At 33.7% G+C, this 18,422-nt stretch overlaps 1 protein-coding gene across 1 annotated transcript in view; it reads right to left on the bottom strand.

Moving 5' to 3' along the window:
• Window positions 1-1,726: 1,726 nt before the first annotated feature.
• LOC129774189 (ubiquitin conjugation factor E4 B) overlaps window positions 1,727-18,422 on the bottom strand; it is a 116,558-nt gene continuing 99,862 nt past the window's right edge. The window contains exon 4 of the mRNA XM_055777893.1: window positions 1,727-3,353. Coding sequence (XP_055633868.1) covers window positions 2,244-3,353 — 1,110 coding nt within the window. The 3' untranslated portion in view covers window positions 1,727-2,243. The remainder of the gene's footprint in view (window positions 3,354-18,422) is intronic.

The following is an 18,422-nucleotide window of genomic DNA, read 5'->3' as shown; positions in this document are numbered from 1 at the left end:
CTAGCCATCGACTCCGCCCTCATCAGCTTCCGGATTCCTCAGGTTTCCCTCCTCATATAACACTCGCTGTCCTCCGCCAAGTTGGGGACCGACCTGGCTATGACGCAGACCGCTTCTGTTGATATGGTTCTGTACACACTCACGACTCGCATTGCCATAAGCCGGTACGTACTGTTCAGCCTCCTCGTGTTCCGCTGAGTTTCTAACGCCGCGATCCAGACTGGACCCCCGTATCGTAATGTCGATTTCTTAAGGTTAGTCTGCTATAGAAATTAAACACAAATTTCTGCATAACTCGAGAACTAATCAAGCAAATGGAACCAAATTTGGCATATGGAGGTTTTAGGGAGCAATAAATGTTTTTATGGCGATTTGACGCTCCTTTCCCCTTCCTAAAGAAGGGTTTCGGGGGAGTGTGCTGAACAACTCGAGAACTAATGAAACAAATGGAATCAAACTTAGCATATAGAGGTTTTAGAGATCGATAAACGTTTCTATGGTATTTCGACACTACTCCCCCTCACTAAAGGATGGATGTGGATGTGACAACGAAAAATAAATTTTGGGCGGGACGAAGATTGCCGGGTCAGCCAGTTCCACAATAGAAACGAACTCTGCTATGTCTTATCGCTATCACAATTCAGATTTCTCATAGCTGCATTAAACTTATGTAGACTACTTTCTATTATTTTTTTCATTTAATTTCTATAAACATATGCAAAATAATCCTTCATTATCATTGAGACGAAAATGGCAGTTCTTTCTTTCATATACATAAGGCTGCCAATGAAAATGGTCATCGCTAATTTCAAAAAGTTACTCCATAAAAAATGTTCACCACCTCGAAAAAATACCCTATGCAAAATATCAGCTCAATCGGACTTAAGGGAGAGTGGCGCAAAGCGGTCAAAGTTTGAGTTTTTTGAAAACCGAAAAATTACCCGAAGGGTAAGGGAAATCGAGGTTCTCGAAAAAAACAATTTGATGCCAAATGTCTTAAAATTATCTAGATTTTTTTTTGTCACAAATTGTATCAATATGAAACGTTTACAGATGTTTAGGGAATACACTAGGCTAAAAATTTGCCTGCAAAAATTAAAACTTACTGTGATATTTACAGAATTACAGTATATTTTGTAAGGGACTATAAAAATCCTGTTTTTGGCACATTTTTGAAATCGATGCAAAAAATTTAAATATTTTTTTTTAACAAATTAACCTTATGCTGAATTTATTGGAGTTTTCAAAACTGTCTTTCGATTTGCTTTCGATGGTTGTTTTTTTTTGTCGAGTGTAGATATCGAGAAATTCGATAGCATCGAACGAGTGATAGCTATCGGTGCAGCTTTCGGAATTCTTCGAATTGCTTGGTTTGCTTGTCGCATACTTTCAGAGAATTATTTTGATTTGGTTTGCGTCCCTGATATTTTCCTTTGAGAAACATTTCAGAAACGCCTAAATACATGCAATCGCAACACATGTATTTCGAGCCCGGTACGAGATTCCCCTTTATTCCGCGCGGCGAGTGACGTGTAGCAAAGTTTCTCGGTTTATTTTGGAAGCTACCTTACTTTTCAACGCCTGTTTGATACCAGGGTCGATAACATATAAGGACACGGCTTCAAATCTCATCTAGTTAAGATGAACGAACAAAACAGTAATTTCGCACACACCCAGAAATACAATTTAATGTTTACCAGAGACGAAAAGCATGGAATTCACTATGAAACGTTTATTTTTTTTTTTTATTCAATGTACTAGCTTATACACGATCCGGATTAAGAATAGGGACATTTATCTTCGATGTCCCATCTGTTTGCTATATCTTCTTCTTCTTCTTCTATCATTAGCAGCATTTCTCCTGGAGAAAACGCCTAACTTTGATCGAACGCAAGAGAACATTCTAGAGAACTGAAAATATGATGCCGCTCTTACTTTACAGTGGCTGCATTCTTTTCCATTTGGGGCAAGAATTATGTTTACGAATTATTGCAATTGCTATGATGAGTAATATTTCAGGCAAACCAAAATAGGACAAGTTGTAATGCACGGAAGATTTAGAGCAAAGCTTTTTTTTTCGCAGCGTTAAAAACCAGAGGGATCCTATCTTATTTCTAGTTATATAAATACGTCTATATATCCGTAATAGTATTAAATTCAGCTTTCGAGTGTTTGCCCTCACAGTTCGAGAACGCGTTCGACGTCTTCACAAAAGATTGAAGTTATTTTTTCTACAAAATCATCTAGTTTTGTTGTTTCTTCTTTTCGCGATAGCTCTGGATCCATTGCTCGATGCGTTCCTTCAGTTCAGTGGCCGGAATGAGCATATCTTCCGTGAGAGGTTGTCGATTGAAAGGGTCTGTGCTGCTGTTGAGCAAGTGTCGGGTGATGATCGATCGGTCCATGATCGTTCCCGAAGGCAGTATCACTGGATCTGTCATCATAGTGTCCATCAGTGGATCCTTGAACTCGTCCGGAGCCTCGGCAAACTCATCTGCATTTTGCTGATTTTGGATATAGATTTCGGAGGCTTGGCGAATGAGTTTTCGAAACTCGTCCACCTCCAGCGCGGTACGTATCCCAATGCGCTCTACACGGTTGGCAGCGTCTTCGAAAAGATGACGTTCGAACGACCGTTCATCAGCCGCAAGGGCGGCAGCAAATTGATCACAGCTCAAGTGGAGATAGATATCGATCAGTTGACCGAGTAGCCTTCGTGGTTCCCATCCATACTTCATGGGATTGCGAACGCGTAGGTCATTGCACTTCGGACCGCACAACTGCTGCAGATTGTAATTCAACATCGAACTTAACCGATCGATAAGTTCTGGTCGCAGGAAGGGCTCTTTGATGTCGATCGTCAGATAGTGGAACATGTCAACGGTTTCCCGGGCCAGTGTTAGGTACGATCTGCACTGCCGTTCGTCTTGCACCAGCTGCCTTTGTCTACTCTGATGCGCATCTGCCCCTAGTTCATTCCATGCCGTCTCGTCCATCATCAGTACCTGTGTTTCGTGGATACGCTTGAGATACTCCAGACACTCGTCCAGAAGGTAGGTAGTGTCGTTCAGGAAGAAATTCACAAATTTGACAAACTGTTTCCCACCCTTGGACTCGCTGACGATCGCCTGCCGGTGGACCGCGCTGTCCCAGAGACCCTTGAACAGATGGCTGATGTGATAGCGGATGGTGAACTTGTCGTAGAACTCAGTACTCTGGCCCGTCGTTTCGATGTCGGTGTAGAACTTCATAAGGGCACTTACTAGGGCCGTTTGAGCCAGCTCGTGGTTGATGATCTGTAGGTAGAGGCGCTGCGATGCCGTCTGGATGGTTGGTGAGGTCACGAAGAGAACCTGGGGATAAGCGTAATTTTAAAGGTGAATTTAGTAGAGCGTAAAAACAGAGCTTAACTCGGACCGACATGCAATGTTCCCAGAAGCATGGAAGAAGACGGTGGTGATTCCTATACCAAAAATACCGAAATCGACGAAGCCAGAAGTCCACAGACTGATAAATATTTTGCAGCTTTACGAAACGGTTTTGGAAACGATTGTGAACAATTGATGACGTATGTGGAACGTATCGGAACACTGTTGGAAGAGCACACCAGAGAATCAATACACCGATTCTTTGCCGGTTTGATATGAAAAACATCACCAGAAGTACAAAAAAGAAATGTTCCGCTCATTCCGAGCGATATTGTTGAATGCCATTTTGAGATAATTCTTCCGAAAACCCGTGTTAGCACTTTGCAACACTCCCACAAAATATGGATCCACTGGGTTCGGCAGTTTAATGAAGATTCTTACTACGTTTATTTCACTCAGTTCGCAGAAATCAATTCCTCATTGAGGATCCAGTATGCTCAATAAAGCTGAAAAAAACTCATATTAATAGCCTAAAACAAGTTAATTACTAACACCTAATAACTTAATTTTCATACCATCACCAGATTTACAACAAAATCATCTTGTACATAACATAAGATACAATGTCATGGTGACAAAAAAACAATGAAGACACGATTTAATTTCCAAATTTCTAATTCAATCTAAGCAAGCTTTTTGTTTGTGCAATGATTTTTACCACTGAGGTTTATACTGTGAAGATTGAAGCAAGTATAAATCCCATCACCATTCAAGATGCAGCGAGCGGCCTTCACATCGAAGATTCCCACCGGGTCGTTGGTTCCAAAACGGTCTTGGGCCAACCGAGAACCCGGAGTTCATGGGGAATCAAGTGGAAAAGGATCTTTAATCAAGGTAACAAAAATCATTTCTGAGTGTGTTGTATGATACTAACAGAACACTTTTTTGTAGCCAATTTCAAAGCCAAACCAAATACAGCGGAAGCAGCTAATGATTGAAGATGAAGTTCCTCCGCCTCTAGTCCCCAGTGAACCGATTCTCGTTGAAGATGACGAGGATTTGTTCGACTGGGAGCCATTGGAGGACTGGACGGAGATGGAGGCTGCGGTGTTCCAGAGGATGAAGGCTGAGAGAGACCTTCGGAAGGAGCAAGCAGAGAATATTAGACTGCGGCAGGAAAACCAACGACTGAAAGCAACAAAAGGGGTAAGTTTTATCAATCGTTGTCGATTTGAATCCATACTATTAATAATAGGCGAGGTAGCGGAATCAATTTTATGTTATGGTTTTTGGCTATTGTTGTGAGTTGTTATTGTAGTCTTTGTTTTTGTTCATTTGTTGCATTCAGTTATATATTTCTATTTCTGTTTTGTTCTGTATGTTCTGTATTCTGTTGCGGGTTTTACTCAGATTCTGTATCATGGTTTTAGATTTTTTCTTCGTTGACTTCGAATGATTCCTTATAATGATGTTTTTGCTTTTATCGTAGTTTGATGTTTTCCTAGTGATTTCTTTTATTGTGTTAATTTACTAAGAATTCTGAATTATGGTTCGAGTTGTTTCATTTTGTGGATGATTGTTTTTGTTTTCATTGTAGTGTTTTTAAATTGTTTTCTGTGTATTTTTCAGCTTTACTTTGTTGCCGTTTTTGTTACATATGTCATGATATATTTACAATAACCTATTTTATGAAAATTTTTGTTGTTTTGTTTTTCTGTTGATAATTTTATTAATTTTTTTTTCTTTCGTTTTTTTGAGTATTTGTGAGCTTCCAAAATGAATCTCCTGTCCATAGTTTGGACCTACTGGTTTGCCTATAGCACTGATGAAATATGACGTGAGTATTTATTTCAGAGATATATGATTTGCAAATTTGTAACACTATTATTCACTCCTCACAGATGATAGGCCAAAGCAAAGGAGTTACTGCAGCAGATAATACAAGCGAACCCGAGAGAGCAGAGAGCACTTGCGAAGAATTTCATTTTTTAAATATGTTAATTTTAGTTCAATAAGATTTTTTTTGTTAAGAAAAATAGATTTAATATTTTTTAAATAAATTTGATTATTTTAAAATTAATTCATTCAATATGTATTTGATTCTGCTTCATTGCAGATATTGCGTGTCCATTTCAAGACAATCACTCTTCTAGGGTCTGTTGTTTGGTACAAAGTGTGCATAGTTCACATTCGTGTTTCTTTCGTTCTGTTTTATGTGCAAAGAGGTATAATTTTTCATGTGACAAAATTATCTATGCGAATGATTGTTACATCAATCTCAGTGCATTCCATCGAGTATCTCCTAATCAGCATTTTCCCATGCTAGACGTGAAGGAACTTTATAGTTGAAAGACTCTGTATTGAAAACAAATCAAACAATCTGTAATTATGGAAATGTCATTCGGCTAAGCATCTATTGTTTGTGTTTTCCAGAGCATTGCTTCCGTTAAAAGTTGGGTATCCAAGATGACAGCAATGCCGCTCTTGGGCATCGAACATTCACAATTTTTTTTAGCATCTCGTTGAAATATTAAAAAGCTAACGAATTTCATGCCAACTCGTCTTAGGAGTTGGCAGCAGCATCTCAGATAGTAGTGAAACGTTGTGGGTGTAAAGACATGGGTCATATAAGCAACTATGCAAACTTGAAATATTCGAAAAAGAATTAGACTACTTTTTGGAAAAAGTCAATTTTTTTTCTTTTGTCGAAGACATCAACTTGCTATCTTTTTTATTTTTTGGAATATAAGTAATTTTTATATGAAGACTCCTGAAAAAAATAATGTTTTGCTCGTTACATTTTTGTGTGTAAATCCTCACGTTTGACATGTTTCTAAATAGACAAAAGTTAGCAGAGCATGTAAATTGCGATAATTTATACATAAAAATGTTACAAATCAAACAATAGTATTTTTTCAAAGAAAAAAAAAATTAGAAAGTTGTTGTTCGATAAACTTTTTTCCATGTAAATGTGCCCATCGTCCGATGTATGAAAAACTTGTTGGAAATTTCAAAATTCATTTTTCTCGAAAACATATTCTTTTAAAATTCAGAAAAAAAATTGATATAAATAGCTCTTAAAATTTCCAACAAGTTTTTCATACATCGAATGGTGGGCACATTTATATGGAAAAAGTTTTTCGAACAACTTTTTCATGTTTTCTTTAAAAAAAAATACAACTAAACTTAATTTTGTTTAAAGTCAAGATACCGATATACTGTATTCGACAAAGTTTTAGATCTTGTTAAAATATAAACTTTTGTCGAAGACATCAACTTTCTATCTTTTCTTGTTTTTGGAATATAAGTCATTTTTGTATGAAGACTCCTGAAAAAAATAGTTTTTTGCTCGTTACATTTTTGTGTGTAAACCCTCACGTTTAACATGTTTCTAAATAGACAAAAGTTAGCAGAGCATGTGAGTTGCGATAATTTATACATAAAAATGTTACAAATTCAACATTAATAGTATTTTTTCAAAGAAAAATAATGAAAAAGTTGTTGTTCGAAAAACTTCTTTCTATGTAATTCCTTGTTTTTTTTTCCATACATCGTCCGATGTATGGAAAACTTGTTGGAAATTTTAAGGGCTATTTATTACAAATTTTTTTCAGAATTTTAAAAGAATATGTTTTCGAGAAAAATGAATTTTAATTTTCAATTTTTTTTCTATAATTTTTTTTCCAAAAAAAAACTTTGATAATTTTTAATGAAAACCAAAATAATTTCCTACATTCCATTCTTTGACTAAAATTTTGTTAGTCTGATGGATTTTTTGTAGGTTTTTTTTTTAATTTTGAATTTTTTCAACTTTTTTTCCGGAAATTTTTTGGAAAAAAATTTCATTAAAAAATATTTTGGAAATTAAAATTAATTTTTCTGGAAAACATGCTTTTAAAATTCTGAAAAAAATGGATATAAATAGCCCTTGAAATTTCCAACAAGTTTTTCATACATCGGACGATGGGCACATTTACATGGAAAAAAGTTTTTCGAACAACAACTTTCTAATTTTTTTTCTTTGAAAAAAATACTATTAATGTTTAATTCGTAACATTTTTATGTATAAATTATAGCAATTTACATGCTCTGCTAACTTTTGTCTATTTAGAAACATGTCAAGAACATGTCAAACGTGAGGATTTACACACAAAAGTGTTACGAGCAAACCATTATTTTTTTCAGGAGTCTTCATACTTATATTCCTAAAACTAGAAAAGCTAGAAAGTTTATGTCTTCGACAAAAGTTTATATTTTAACAAGATCTTAAACTTTGTCGAATACAGTATATCGCTATCTTGACTTCAAACAAAATTAGGGTTAGCTGTATTTTTTTCAAAGAAAACATGAAAAAGTTTTTGTTCGAGAAACATTTTCCCTGTAAAAGTGCCCATCTTCCGATGTATAGACGACTTGTTGGAAATTGTAAGGGCTATTCATATATATATTTTTGGGAATTTAAAAAAAAAACGTTTTTGAGAAAAATCAATTTTAATTTTAAGTTCGGAACGCATCGGAACACTTTTGGAAGAGCAATCAGGTTTCCAGATGGGACACCAAAACATGCGCGACATAATCATCATGTCTCTTTAAAATAACACTTAATAAACACCTCACAACTGTTATTTTCCCCTAGAAGTATTCGCCAAGAGCAACGTCTCTTTGGCTCTTCCATTCCGTTGATTCCTCCTTCATCGAATAAATCTTCATTCCGAGCGATATGGTTAAATGCCGTTTTGAGATAGTTCTTCGGAAAACCGTATAAGCACTATCGCAGTTCCAATGAAGATTCTTGCTACCTTCATTTCATTCAGTTGGCAGAAATTAATTTCTCATTGCGGATTAATTCCAGTATGCTTAATTAAGCTGAAAAAAGAACTCATGAATAGCTTAAAACTAGGTAATAACTAATAACTTAATTTTCATACCATCACCAGAATCTCAACAAAACCATCTCACACATTTCATAACATACAATGTCATGGTGACAAAAAAGCAATGAAGACCCGATTTCATTTCCAAATCTCTAATTCAATCTAAGCAAGCTTTTTGTTTGTGCAATGATTTTTACCACTGAGGTTTATACTGTGAAGATTGAAGCAAGTATAAATCCCATCACCATTCAAGATGCAGCGAGCGGCCTTCACATCGAAGATTCCCACCGGGTCGTTGGTTCCAAAACGCTCTTGGGCCAACCGAGAACCCGGAGTTCATGGGGAATCAAGTGGAAAAGGATCTTTAATCAAGGTAACAAAAATCATTTCTGAGCGTGTTGTATGGTACTAACAAAACACTTTTTTGCAGCCAATTTCAAAGCCAAACCAAATACAGCGGAAGCAGCCAATGATTGAAGATGAAGTTCCTCCGCCTCTAGTCCCCAGTGAACCGATTCTCGTTGATGATGACGAGGATTTGTTCGACTGGGAGCCATTGGAGGACTGGACGGAGATGGAGATTACGGTGTTCCAGAGGATGAAGGCTGAGAGAGACCTTCGGAAGGAGCAAGCAGAGAATATTAGACTGCGGCAGGAAAACCAACGACTGAAAGCAACAAAAGGGGTAAGTTTTATCAATCGTTGTCGTTTTGAATCCATACTATTAATAATAGGCGAGGTAGCGGAATCAATTTTATGTTATGGTTTTTGGTTATTGTTGTGAGTTGTTATTGTAGTCTTTGTTTTTGTTCGTTTGTTGCATTCAGTTATATATTTCTATTTCTGTTTTGTTCTGTATGTTCTGTATTCTGTTGCGGGTTTTACTCAGATTCTGTATCATGGTTTTAGATTTTTTCTTCGTTGACTTCGAATGATTCCTTATAATGATGTTTTTGCTTTTATCGTAGTTTGATGTTTTCCTATAGTGATTTCTTTTATTGTGTTAATTTACTAAGAATTCTGAATTATGGTTCGAGTTGTTTCATTTTGTGGATGATTGTTTTTGTTTTCATTGTAGTGTTTTTAAATTGTTTTCTGTGTATTTTTCAGCTTTACTTTGTTGCCGTTTTTGTTACATATGTCATGATATATTTACAATAACCTATTTTATGAAAATTTTTGTTGTTTTGTTTTTCTGTTGATAATTTTATTAATTTTTTTTTCTTTCGTTTTTTTGAGTATTTGTGAGCTTCCAAAATGAATCTCCTGTCCATAGTTTGGACCTACTGGTTTGCCTATAGCACTGATGAAATATGACGTGAGTATTTATTTCAGAGATATATGATTTGCAAATTTGTAACACTATGATTCACTCCTCACAGATGATAGGCCAAAGCAAAGGAGTTACTGCAGCAGATAATACAAGCGAACCCGAGAGAGCAGAGAGCACTTGCGAAGAATTTCATTTTTTAAATATGTTAATTTTAGTTCAATAAGATTTTTTTTGTTTAGAAAAATAGATTTAATATTTTTAAAATAAATTTGATTATTTTAAAATTAATTCTTTAAATATGTATTTGATTCTGCTTCATTGCAGATATTGCGTGTCCATTTCAAGACAATCACTCTTCTAGGGTCTGTTGTTTGGTGCAAAGTGTGCATAGTTCACATTCGTGTTTTTTTCGATCTGTTTTATGTACAAAGAGGTATAATTTTTCATGTGACAAAATTATCTATGCGAATGATTGTTAAATCAATCTCAGTGCATTCCATCGAGTATCTCCTAATCAGCATTTTCCCATGCTAGACGTGAAAGAACTTTATAGTTTAAAGACTCTGTATTGAAAACAAAACAATCAATCTATAATTATGGAAATGTCATTCGGCTAAGCATCTATGGTTTGTGTTTTCCAGAGCATTGCTTCCGTTAAAAGTTGGGTATCCAAGATGACAGCAATGCCGCTCTTGGGCATCGAACATTCACAATTTTTGTTAGCATCTCGTTGAAATATTAAAAAGCTAACGAATTTCATGCCAACTCGTCTTAGGAGTTGGCAGCAGCATCTCAGATAGTAGTGAAACGTTGTGGGTGTAAAGACATGGGTCATATAAGCAACTATGCAAACTTGAAATATTCGAAAAAGAATTAGACTACTTTTTGGAAAAAGTCAATTTTTTTTCTTTTGTCGAAGACATCAACTTGCTATCTTTTTTATTTTTTGGAATATAAGTAATTTTTATATGAAGACTCCTGAAAAAAATAATGTTTTGCTCGTTACATTTTTGTGTGTAAATCCTCACGTTTGACATGTTTCTAAATAGACAAAAGTTAGCAGAGCATGTAAATTGCGATAATTTATACATAAAAATGTTACAAATCAAACAATAGTATTTTTTCAAAGAAAAAAAAATTAGAAAGTTGTTGTTCGAAAAACTTTTTTCCATGTAAATGTGCCCATCGTCCGATGTATGAAAAACTTGTTGGAAATTTCAAAATTCATTTTTCTCGAAAACATATTCTTTTAAAATTCAGAAAAAAAATTGATATAAATAGCTCTTAAAATTTCCAACAAGTTTTTTATACATCGAATGGTGGGCACATTTATATGGAAAAAGTTTTTCGAACAACTTTTTCATGTTGTCTTTAAAAAAAAATACAACTAAACTTAATTTTGTTTAAAGTCAAGATACCGATATACTGTATTCGACAAAGTTTTAGATCTTGTTAAAATATAAACTTTTGTCGAAGACATCAACTTTCTATCTTTTCTTGTTTTTGGAATATAAGTCATTTTTGTATGAAGACTCCTGAAAAAAATAGTTTTTTGCTCGTTACATTTTTGTGTGTAAACCCTCACGTTTAACATGTTTCTAAATAGACAAAAGTTAGCAGAGCATGTGAGTTGCGATAATTTATACATAAAAATGTTACAAATTCAACATTAATAGTATTTTTTCAAAGAAAAATAATGAAAAAGTTGTTGTTCGAAAAACTTCTTTCTATGTAATTCCTTGTTTTTTTTCCATACATCGTCCGATGTATGGAAAACTTGTTGGAAATTTTAAGGGCTATTTATTACAAATTTTTTTCAGAATTTTAAAAGAATATGTTTTCGAGAAAAATGAATTTTAATTTTCAATTTTTTTTTCTATAATTTTTTTTCCAAAAAAAAACTTTGATAATTTTTAATGAAAACCAAAATAATTTCCTACATTCCATTCTTTGACTAAAATTTTGTTAGTCTGATGGATTTTTTGTAGGTTTTTTTTTTAATTTTGAATTTTTTCAACTTTTTTTCCGGAAATTTTTTGGAAAAAAATTTCATTAAAAACATATTTTGGAAATTAAAATTAATTTTTCTGGAAAACATGCTTTTAAAATTCTGAAAAAAATGGATATAAATAGCCCTTGAAATTTCCAACAAGTTTTTCATACATCGGACGATGGGCACATTTACATGGAAAAAAGTTTTTCGAACAACAACTTTCTAATTTTTTTTCTTTGAAAAAAATACTATTAATGTTTAATTCGTAACATTTTTATGTATAAATTATAGCAATTTACATGCTCTGCTAACTTTTGTCTATTTAGAAACATGTCAAGAACATGTCAAACGTGAGGATTTACACACAAAAGTGTTACGAGCAAACCATTATTTTTTTCAGGAGTCTTCATACTTATATTCCTAAAACTAGAAAAGCTAGAAAGTTTATGTCTTCGACAAAAGTTTATATTTTAACAAGATCTTAAACTTTGTCGAATACAGTATATCGCTATCTTGACTTCAAACAAAATTAGGGTTAGCTGTATTTTTTTCAAAGAAAACATGAAAAAGTTGTTGTTCGAGAAACATTTTCCCTGTAAAAGTGCCCATCTTCCGATGTATAGACGACTTGTTGGAAATTGTAAGGGCTATTCATATATATATTTTTGGGAATTTAAAAAAAAACGTTTTTGAGAAAAATCAATTTTAATTTTAAGTTCGGAACGCATCGGAACACTTTTGGAAGAGCAATCAGGTTTCCAGATGGGACACCAAAACATGCGCGACATAATCATCATGTCTCTTTAAAATAACACTTAATAAACACCTCACAACTGTTATTTTCCCCTAGAAGTATTCGCCAAGAGCAACTTCTCTTTGGCTCTTCCATTCCGTTGATTCCTCCTTCATCGAATAAATCTTCATTCCGAGCGATATGGTTAAATGCCGTTTTGAGATAGTTCTTCGGAAAACCGTATAAGCACTATCGCAGTTCCTATGAAGATTCTTGCTACCTTCATTTCATTCAGTTGGCAGAAATTAATTTCTCATTGCGGATTAATTCCAGTATGCTCAATTAAGCTGAAAAAAGAACTCATGAATAGCTTAAAACTAGGTAATAACTAATAACTTAATTTTCATACCATCACCAGAATCTCAACAAAACCATCTCACACATTTCATAACATACAATGTCATGGTGACAAAAAAAACAATGAAGACCCGATTTCATTTCCAAATCTCTAATTCAATCTAAGCAAGCTTTTTGTTTGTGCAATGATTTTTACCACTGAGGTTTATACTGTGAAGATTGAAGCAAGTATAAATCCCATCACCATTCAAGATGCAGCGAGCGGCCTTCACATCGAAGATTCCCACCGGGTCGTTGGTTCCAAAACGGTCTTGGGCCAAGCGAGAACCCGGAGTTCATGGGGAATCAAGTGGAAAAGGATCTTTAATCAAGGTAACAAAAATCATTTCTGAGTGTGTTGTATGATACTAACAAAACACTTTTTTGTAGCCAATTTCAAAGCCAAACCAAATACAGCGGAAGCAGCCAATGATTGAAGATGAAGTTCCTCCGCCTCTAGTCCCCAGTGAACCGATTCTCGTTGAAGATGACGAGGATTTGTTCGACTGGGAGCCATTGGAGGACTGGACGGAGATGGAGGCTGCGGTGTTCCAGAGGATGAAGGCTGAGAGAGACCTTCGGAAGGAGCAAGCAGAGAATATTAGACTGCGGCAGGAAAACCAACGACTGAAAGCAACAAAAGGGGTAAGTTTTATCAATCGTTGTCGTTTTGAATCCATACTATTAATAATAGGCGAGGTAGCGGAATCAATTTTATGTTATGGTTTTTGGTTATTGTTGTGAGTTGTTATTGTAGTCTTTGTTTTTGTTCGTTTGTTGCATTCAGTTATATATTTCTATTTCTGTTTTGTTCTGTATGTTCTGTATTCTGTTGCGGTTTTTACTCAGATTCTGTATCATGGTTTTAGATTTTTTCTTCGTTGACTTCGAATGATTCCTTATAATGATGTTTTTGCTTTTATCGTAGTTTGATGTTTTCCTATAGTGATTTCTTTTATTGTGTTAATTTACTAAGAATTCTGAATTATGGTTCGAGTTGTTTCATTTTGTGGATGATTGTTTTTGTTTTCATTGTAGTGTTTTTAAATTGTTTTCTGTGTATTTTTCAGCTTTACTTTGTTGCCGTTTTTGTTACATATGTCATGATATATTTACAATAACATATTTTATGAAAATTTTTGTTGTTTTGTTTTTCTGTTGATAATTTTATTAATTTTTTTTTCTTTCGTTTTTTTGAGTATTTGTGAGCTTCCAAAATGAATCTCCTGTCCATAGTTTGGACCTACTGGTTTGCCTATAGCGCTGATGAAATATGACGTGAGTATTTATTTCAGAGATATATGATTTGCAAATTTGTAACACTATTATTCACTCCTCACAGATGATAGGCCAAAGCAAAGGAGTTACTGCAGCAGATAATACAAGCGAACCCAAGAGAGCAGAGAGCACTTGCGAAGAATTTCATTTTTTAAATATGTTAATTTTAGTTCAATAAGATTTTTTTTGTTTAGAAAAATAGATTTAATATTTTTAAAATAAATTTGATTATTTTAAAATTAATTCTTTAAATATGTATTTGATTCTGCTTCATTGCAGATATTGCGTGTCCATTTCAAGACAATCACTCTTCTAGGGTCTGTTGTTTGGTGCAAAGTGTGCATAGTTCACATTCGTGTTTTTTTCGATCTGTTTTATGTACAAAGAGGTATAATTTTTCATGTGACAAAATTATCTATGCGAATGATTGTTACATCAATCTCAGTGCATTCCATCGAGTATCTCCTAATCAGCATTTTCCCATGCTAGACGTGAAAGAACTTTATAGTTTAAAGACTCTGACTATAATTATGGAAATGTCATTCGGCTAAGCATCTATGGTTTGTGTTTTCCAGAGCATTGCTTCCGTTAAAAGTTGGGTATCCAAGATGACAGCAATGCCGCTCTTGGGCATCGAACATTCACAATTTTTTTTAGCATCTCGTTGAAATATTAAAAAGCTAACGAATTTCATGCCAACTCGTCTTAGGAGTTGGCAGCAGCATCTCAGATAGTAGTGAAACGTTGTGGGTGTAAAGACATGGGTCATATAAGCAACTATGCAAACTTGAAATATTCGAAAAAGAATTAGACTACGTTTTGGAAAAAGTCAATTTTTTTTCTTTTGTCGAAGACATCAACTTGCTATCTTTTTTAGTTTTTGGAATATAAGTAATTTTTATATGAAGACTCCTGAAAAAAATAATGTTTTGCTCGTTACATTTTTGTGTGTAAATCCTCACGTTTGACATGTTTCTAAATAGACAAAAGTTAGCAGAGCATGTAAATTGCGATAATTTATACATAAAAATGTTACAAATCAAACAATAGTATTTTTTCAAAGAAGAAAAAAATTAGAAAGTTGTTGTTCGAAAAACTTTTTTCCATGTAAATGTGCCCATCGTCCGATGTATGAAAAACTTGTTGGAAATTTCAAAATTCATTTTTCTCGAAAACATATTCTTTTAAAATTCAGAAAAAAAATTGATATAAATAGCTCTTAAAATTTCCAACAAGTTTTTCATACATCGAATGGTGGGCACATTTATATGGAAAAAGTTTTTCGAACAACTTTTTCATGTTTTCTTTAAAAAAAATACAACTAAAATTAATTTTGTTTAAAGTCAAGATACCGATATACTGTATTCGACAAAGTTTTAGATCTTGTTAAAATATAAACTTTTGTCGAAGACATCAACTTTCTATCTTTTCTTGTTTTTGGAATATAAGTCATTTTTGTATGAAGACTCCTGAAAAAAATAGTTTTTTGCTCGTTACATTTTTGTGTGTAAACCCTCACGTTTAACATGTTTCTAAATAGACAAAAGTTAGCAGAGCATGTGAGTTGCGATAATTTATACATAAAAATGTTACAAATTCAACATTAATAGTATTTTTTCAAAGAAAAATAATGAAAAAGTTGTTGTTCGAAAAACTTCTTTCTATGTAATTCCTTGTTTTTTTTTTTCATACATCGTCCGATGTATGGAAAACTTGTTGGAAATTTTAAGGGCTATTTATTAAAAATTTTTTCAGAATTTTAAAAGAATATGTTTTCGAGAAAAATGAATTTTAATTTTAAATTTTTTTTCTATAATTTTTTTTCCAAAAAAAACTTTGATAATTTTACATGAAAACCAAAATAATTTCCTACATTCCATTCTTTGACTAAAATTTTGTTAGTCTGATGGATTTTTTGTAGGTTTTTTTTTAATTTTGAATTTTTTCAACTTTTTTTCCGGAAATTTTTTGGAAAAAAATTTCATTAAGAAAATATTTTGGAAATTAAAATTAATTTTTCTGGAAAACATGCTTTTAAAATTCTGAAAAAAATGGATATAAATAGCCCTTGAAATTTCCAACAAGTTTTTCATACATCGGACGATGGGCACATTTACATGGAAAAAAGTTTTTCGAACAACAACTTTCTAATTTTTTTTCTTTGAAAAAAATACTATTAATGTTTAATTCGTAACATTTTTATGTATAAATTATAGCAATTTACATGCTCTGCTAACTTTTGTCTATTTAGAAACATGTCAAGAACATGTCAAACGTGAGGATTACGTTTGAACACAAAAGTACTAAAAAAAAAAAAAAAAGTACTACGTAGGATTACGTTTGAACTACAAAAGTATTACTTTTGAACACAAAAGTGTTACGAGCAAACCATTATTTTTTTCAGGAGTCTTCATACTTATATTCCTAAAACTAGAAAAGCTAGAAAGTTTATGTCTTCGACAAAAGTTTATATTTTAACAAGATCTTAAACTTTGTCGAATACAGTATATCGCTATCTTGACTTCAAACAAAATTAGGGTTAGCTGTATTTTTTTCAAAGAAAACATGAAAAAGTTGTTGTTCGAGAAACATTTTCCCTGTAAAAGTGCCCATCTTCCGATGTATAGACGACTTGTTGGAAATTGTAAGGGCTATTCATATATATATTTTTGGGAATTTAAAAAAAAAACGTTTTTGAGAAAAATCAATTTTAATTTTAAGTTCGGAACGCATCGGAACACTTTTGGAAGAGCAATCAGGTTTCCAGATGGGACACCAAAACATGCGCGACATAATCATCATGTCTCTTTAAAATAACACTTAATAAACACCTCACAACTGTTATTTTCCCCTAGAAGTATTCGCCAAGAGCAACGTCTCTTTGGCTCTTCCATTCCGTTGATTCCTCCTTCATCGAATAAATCTTCATTCCGAGCGATATGGTTAAATGCCGTTTTGAGATAGTTCTTCGGAAAACCGTATAAGCACTATCGCAGTTCCAATGAAAATTCTTGCTACCTTCATTTCATTCAGTTGGCAGAAATTAATTTCTCATTGCGGATTAATTCCAGTATGCTTAATTAAGCTGAAAAAAGAACTCATGAATAGCTTAAAACTAGGTAATAACTAATAACTTAATTTTCATACCATCACCAGAATCTCAACAAAACCATCTCACACATTTCATAACATACAATGTCATGGTGACAAAAAAACAATGAAGACCCGATTTCATTTCCAAATCTCTAATTCAATCTAAGCAAGCTTTTTGTTTGTGCAATGATTTTTACCACTGAGGTTTATACTGTGAAGATTGAAGCAAGTATAAATCCCATCACCATTCAAGATGCAGCGAGCGGCCTTCACATCGAAGATTCCCACCGGGTCGTTGGTTCCAAAACGGTCTTGGGCCAACCGAGAACCCGGAGTTCATGGGGAATCAAGTGGAAAAGGATCTTTAATCAAGGTAACAAAAATCATTTCTGAGTATGTTGTATGATACTAACAAAACACTTTTTTGTAGCCAATTTCAAAGCCAAACCAAATACAGCGGAAGCAGCCAATGATTGAAGATGAAGTTCCTCCGCCTCTAGTCCCCAGTGAACCGATTCTCGTTGAAGATGACGAGGATTTGTTCGACTGGGAGCCATTGGAGGACTGGACGGAGATGGAGGCTGCGGTGTTCCAGAGGATGAAGGCTGAGAGAGACCTTCGGAAGGAGCAAGCAGAGAATATTAGACTGCGGCAGGAAAACCAACGACTGAAAGCAACAAAAGGGGTAAGTTTTATCAATCGTTGTCGTTTTGAATCCATACTATTAATAATAGGCGAGGTAGCGGAATCAATTTTATGTTATGGTTTTTGGTTATTGTTGTGAGTTGTTATTGTAGTCTTTGTTTTTGTTCGTTTGTTGCATTCAGTTATATATTTCTATTTCTGTTTTGTTCTGTATGTTCTGTATTCTGTTGCGGTTTTTACTCAGATTTTGTATCATGGTTTTAGATTTTTTCTTCGTTGACTTCGAATGATTCCTTATAATGATGTTTTTGCTTTTATCGTAGTTTGATGTTTTCCTATAGTGATTTCTTTTATTGTGTTAATTTACTAAGAATTCTGAATTATGGTTCGAGTTGTTTCATTTTGTGGATGATTGTTTTTGTTTTCATTGTAGTGTTTTTAAATTGTTTTCTGTGTATTTTTCAGCTTTACTTTGTTGCCGTTTTTGTTACATATGTCATGATATATTTACAATAACCTATTTTATGAAAATTTTTGTTGTTTGGTTTTTCTGTTGATAATTTTATTAATTTTTTTTTCTTTCGTTTTTTTGAGTATTTGTGAGCTTCCAAAATGAATCTCCTGTCCATAGTTTGGACCTACTGGTTTGCCTATAGCACTGATGAAATATGACGTGAGTATTTATTTCAGAGATATATGATTTGCAAATTTGTAACACTATTATTCACTCCTCACAGATGATAGGCCAAAGCAAAGGAGTTACTGCAGC

The sequence above is a fragment of the Toxorhynchites rutilus genome, chromosome 3, assembly GCF_029784135.1.
Source record: "Toxorhynchites rutilus septentrionalis strain SRP chromosome 3, ASM2978413v1, whole genome shotgun sequence".
Classification (NCBI taxonomy): Eukaryota; Metazoa; Arthropoda; class Insecta; order Diptera; family Culicidae; genus Toxorhynchites; species Toxorhynchites rutilus.
Note: the sequence above shows the minus strand (reverse complement) of the source record. Positions and strands in the feature narration are given on the sequence as shown.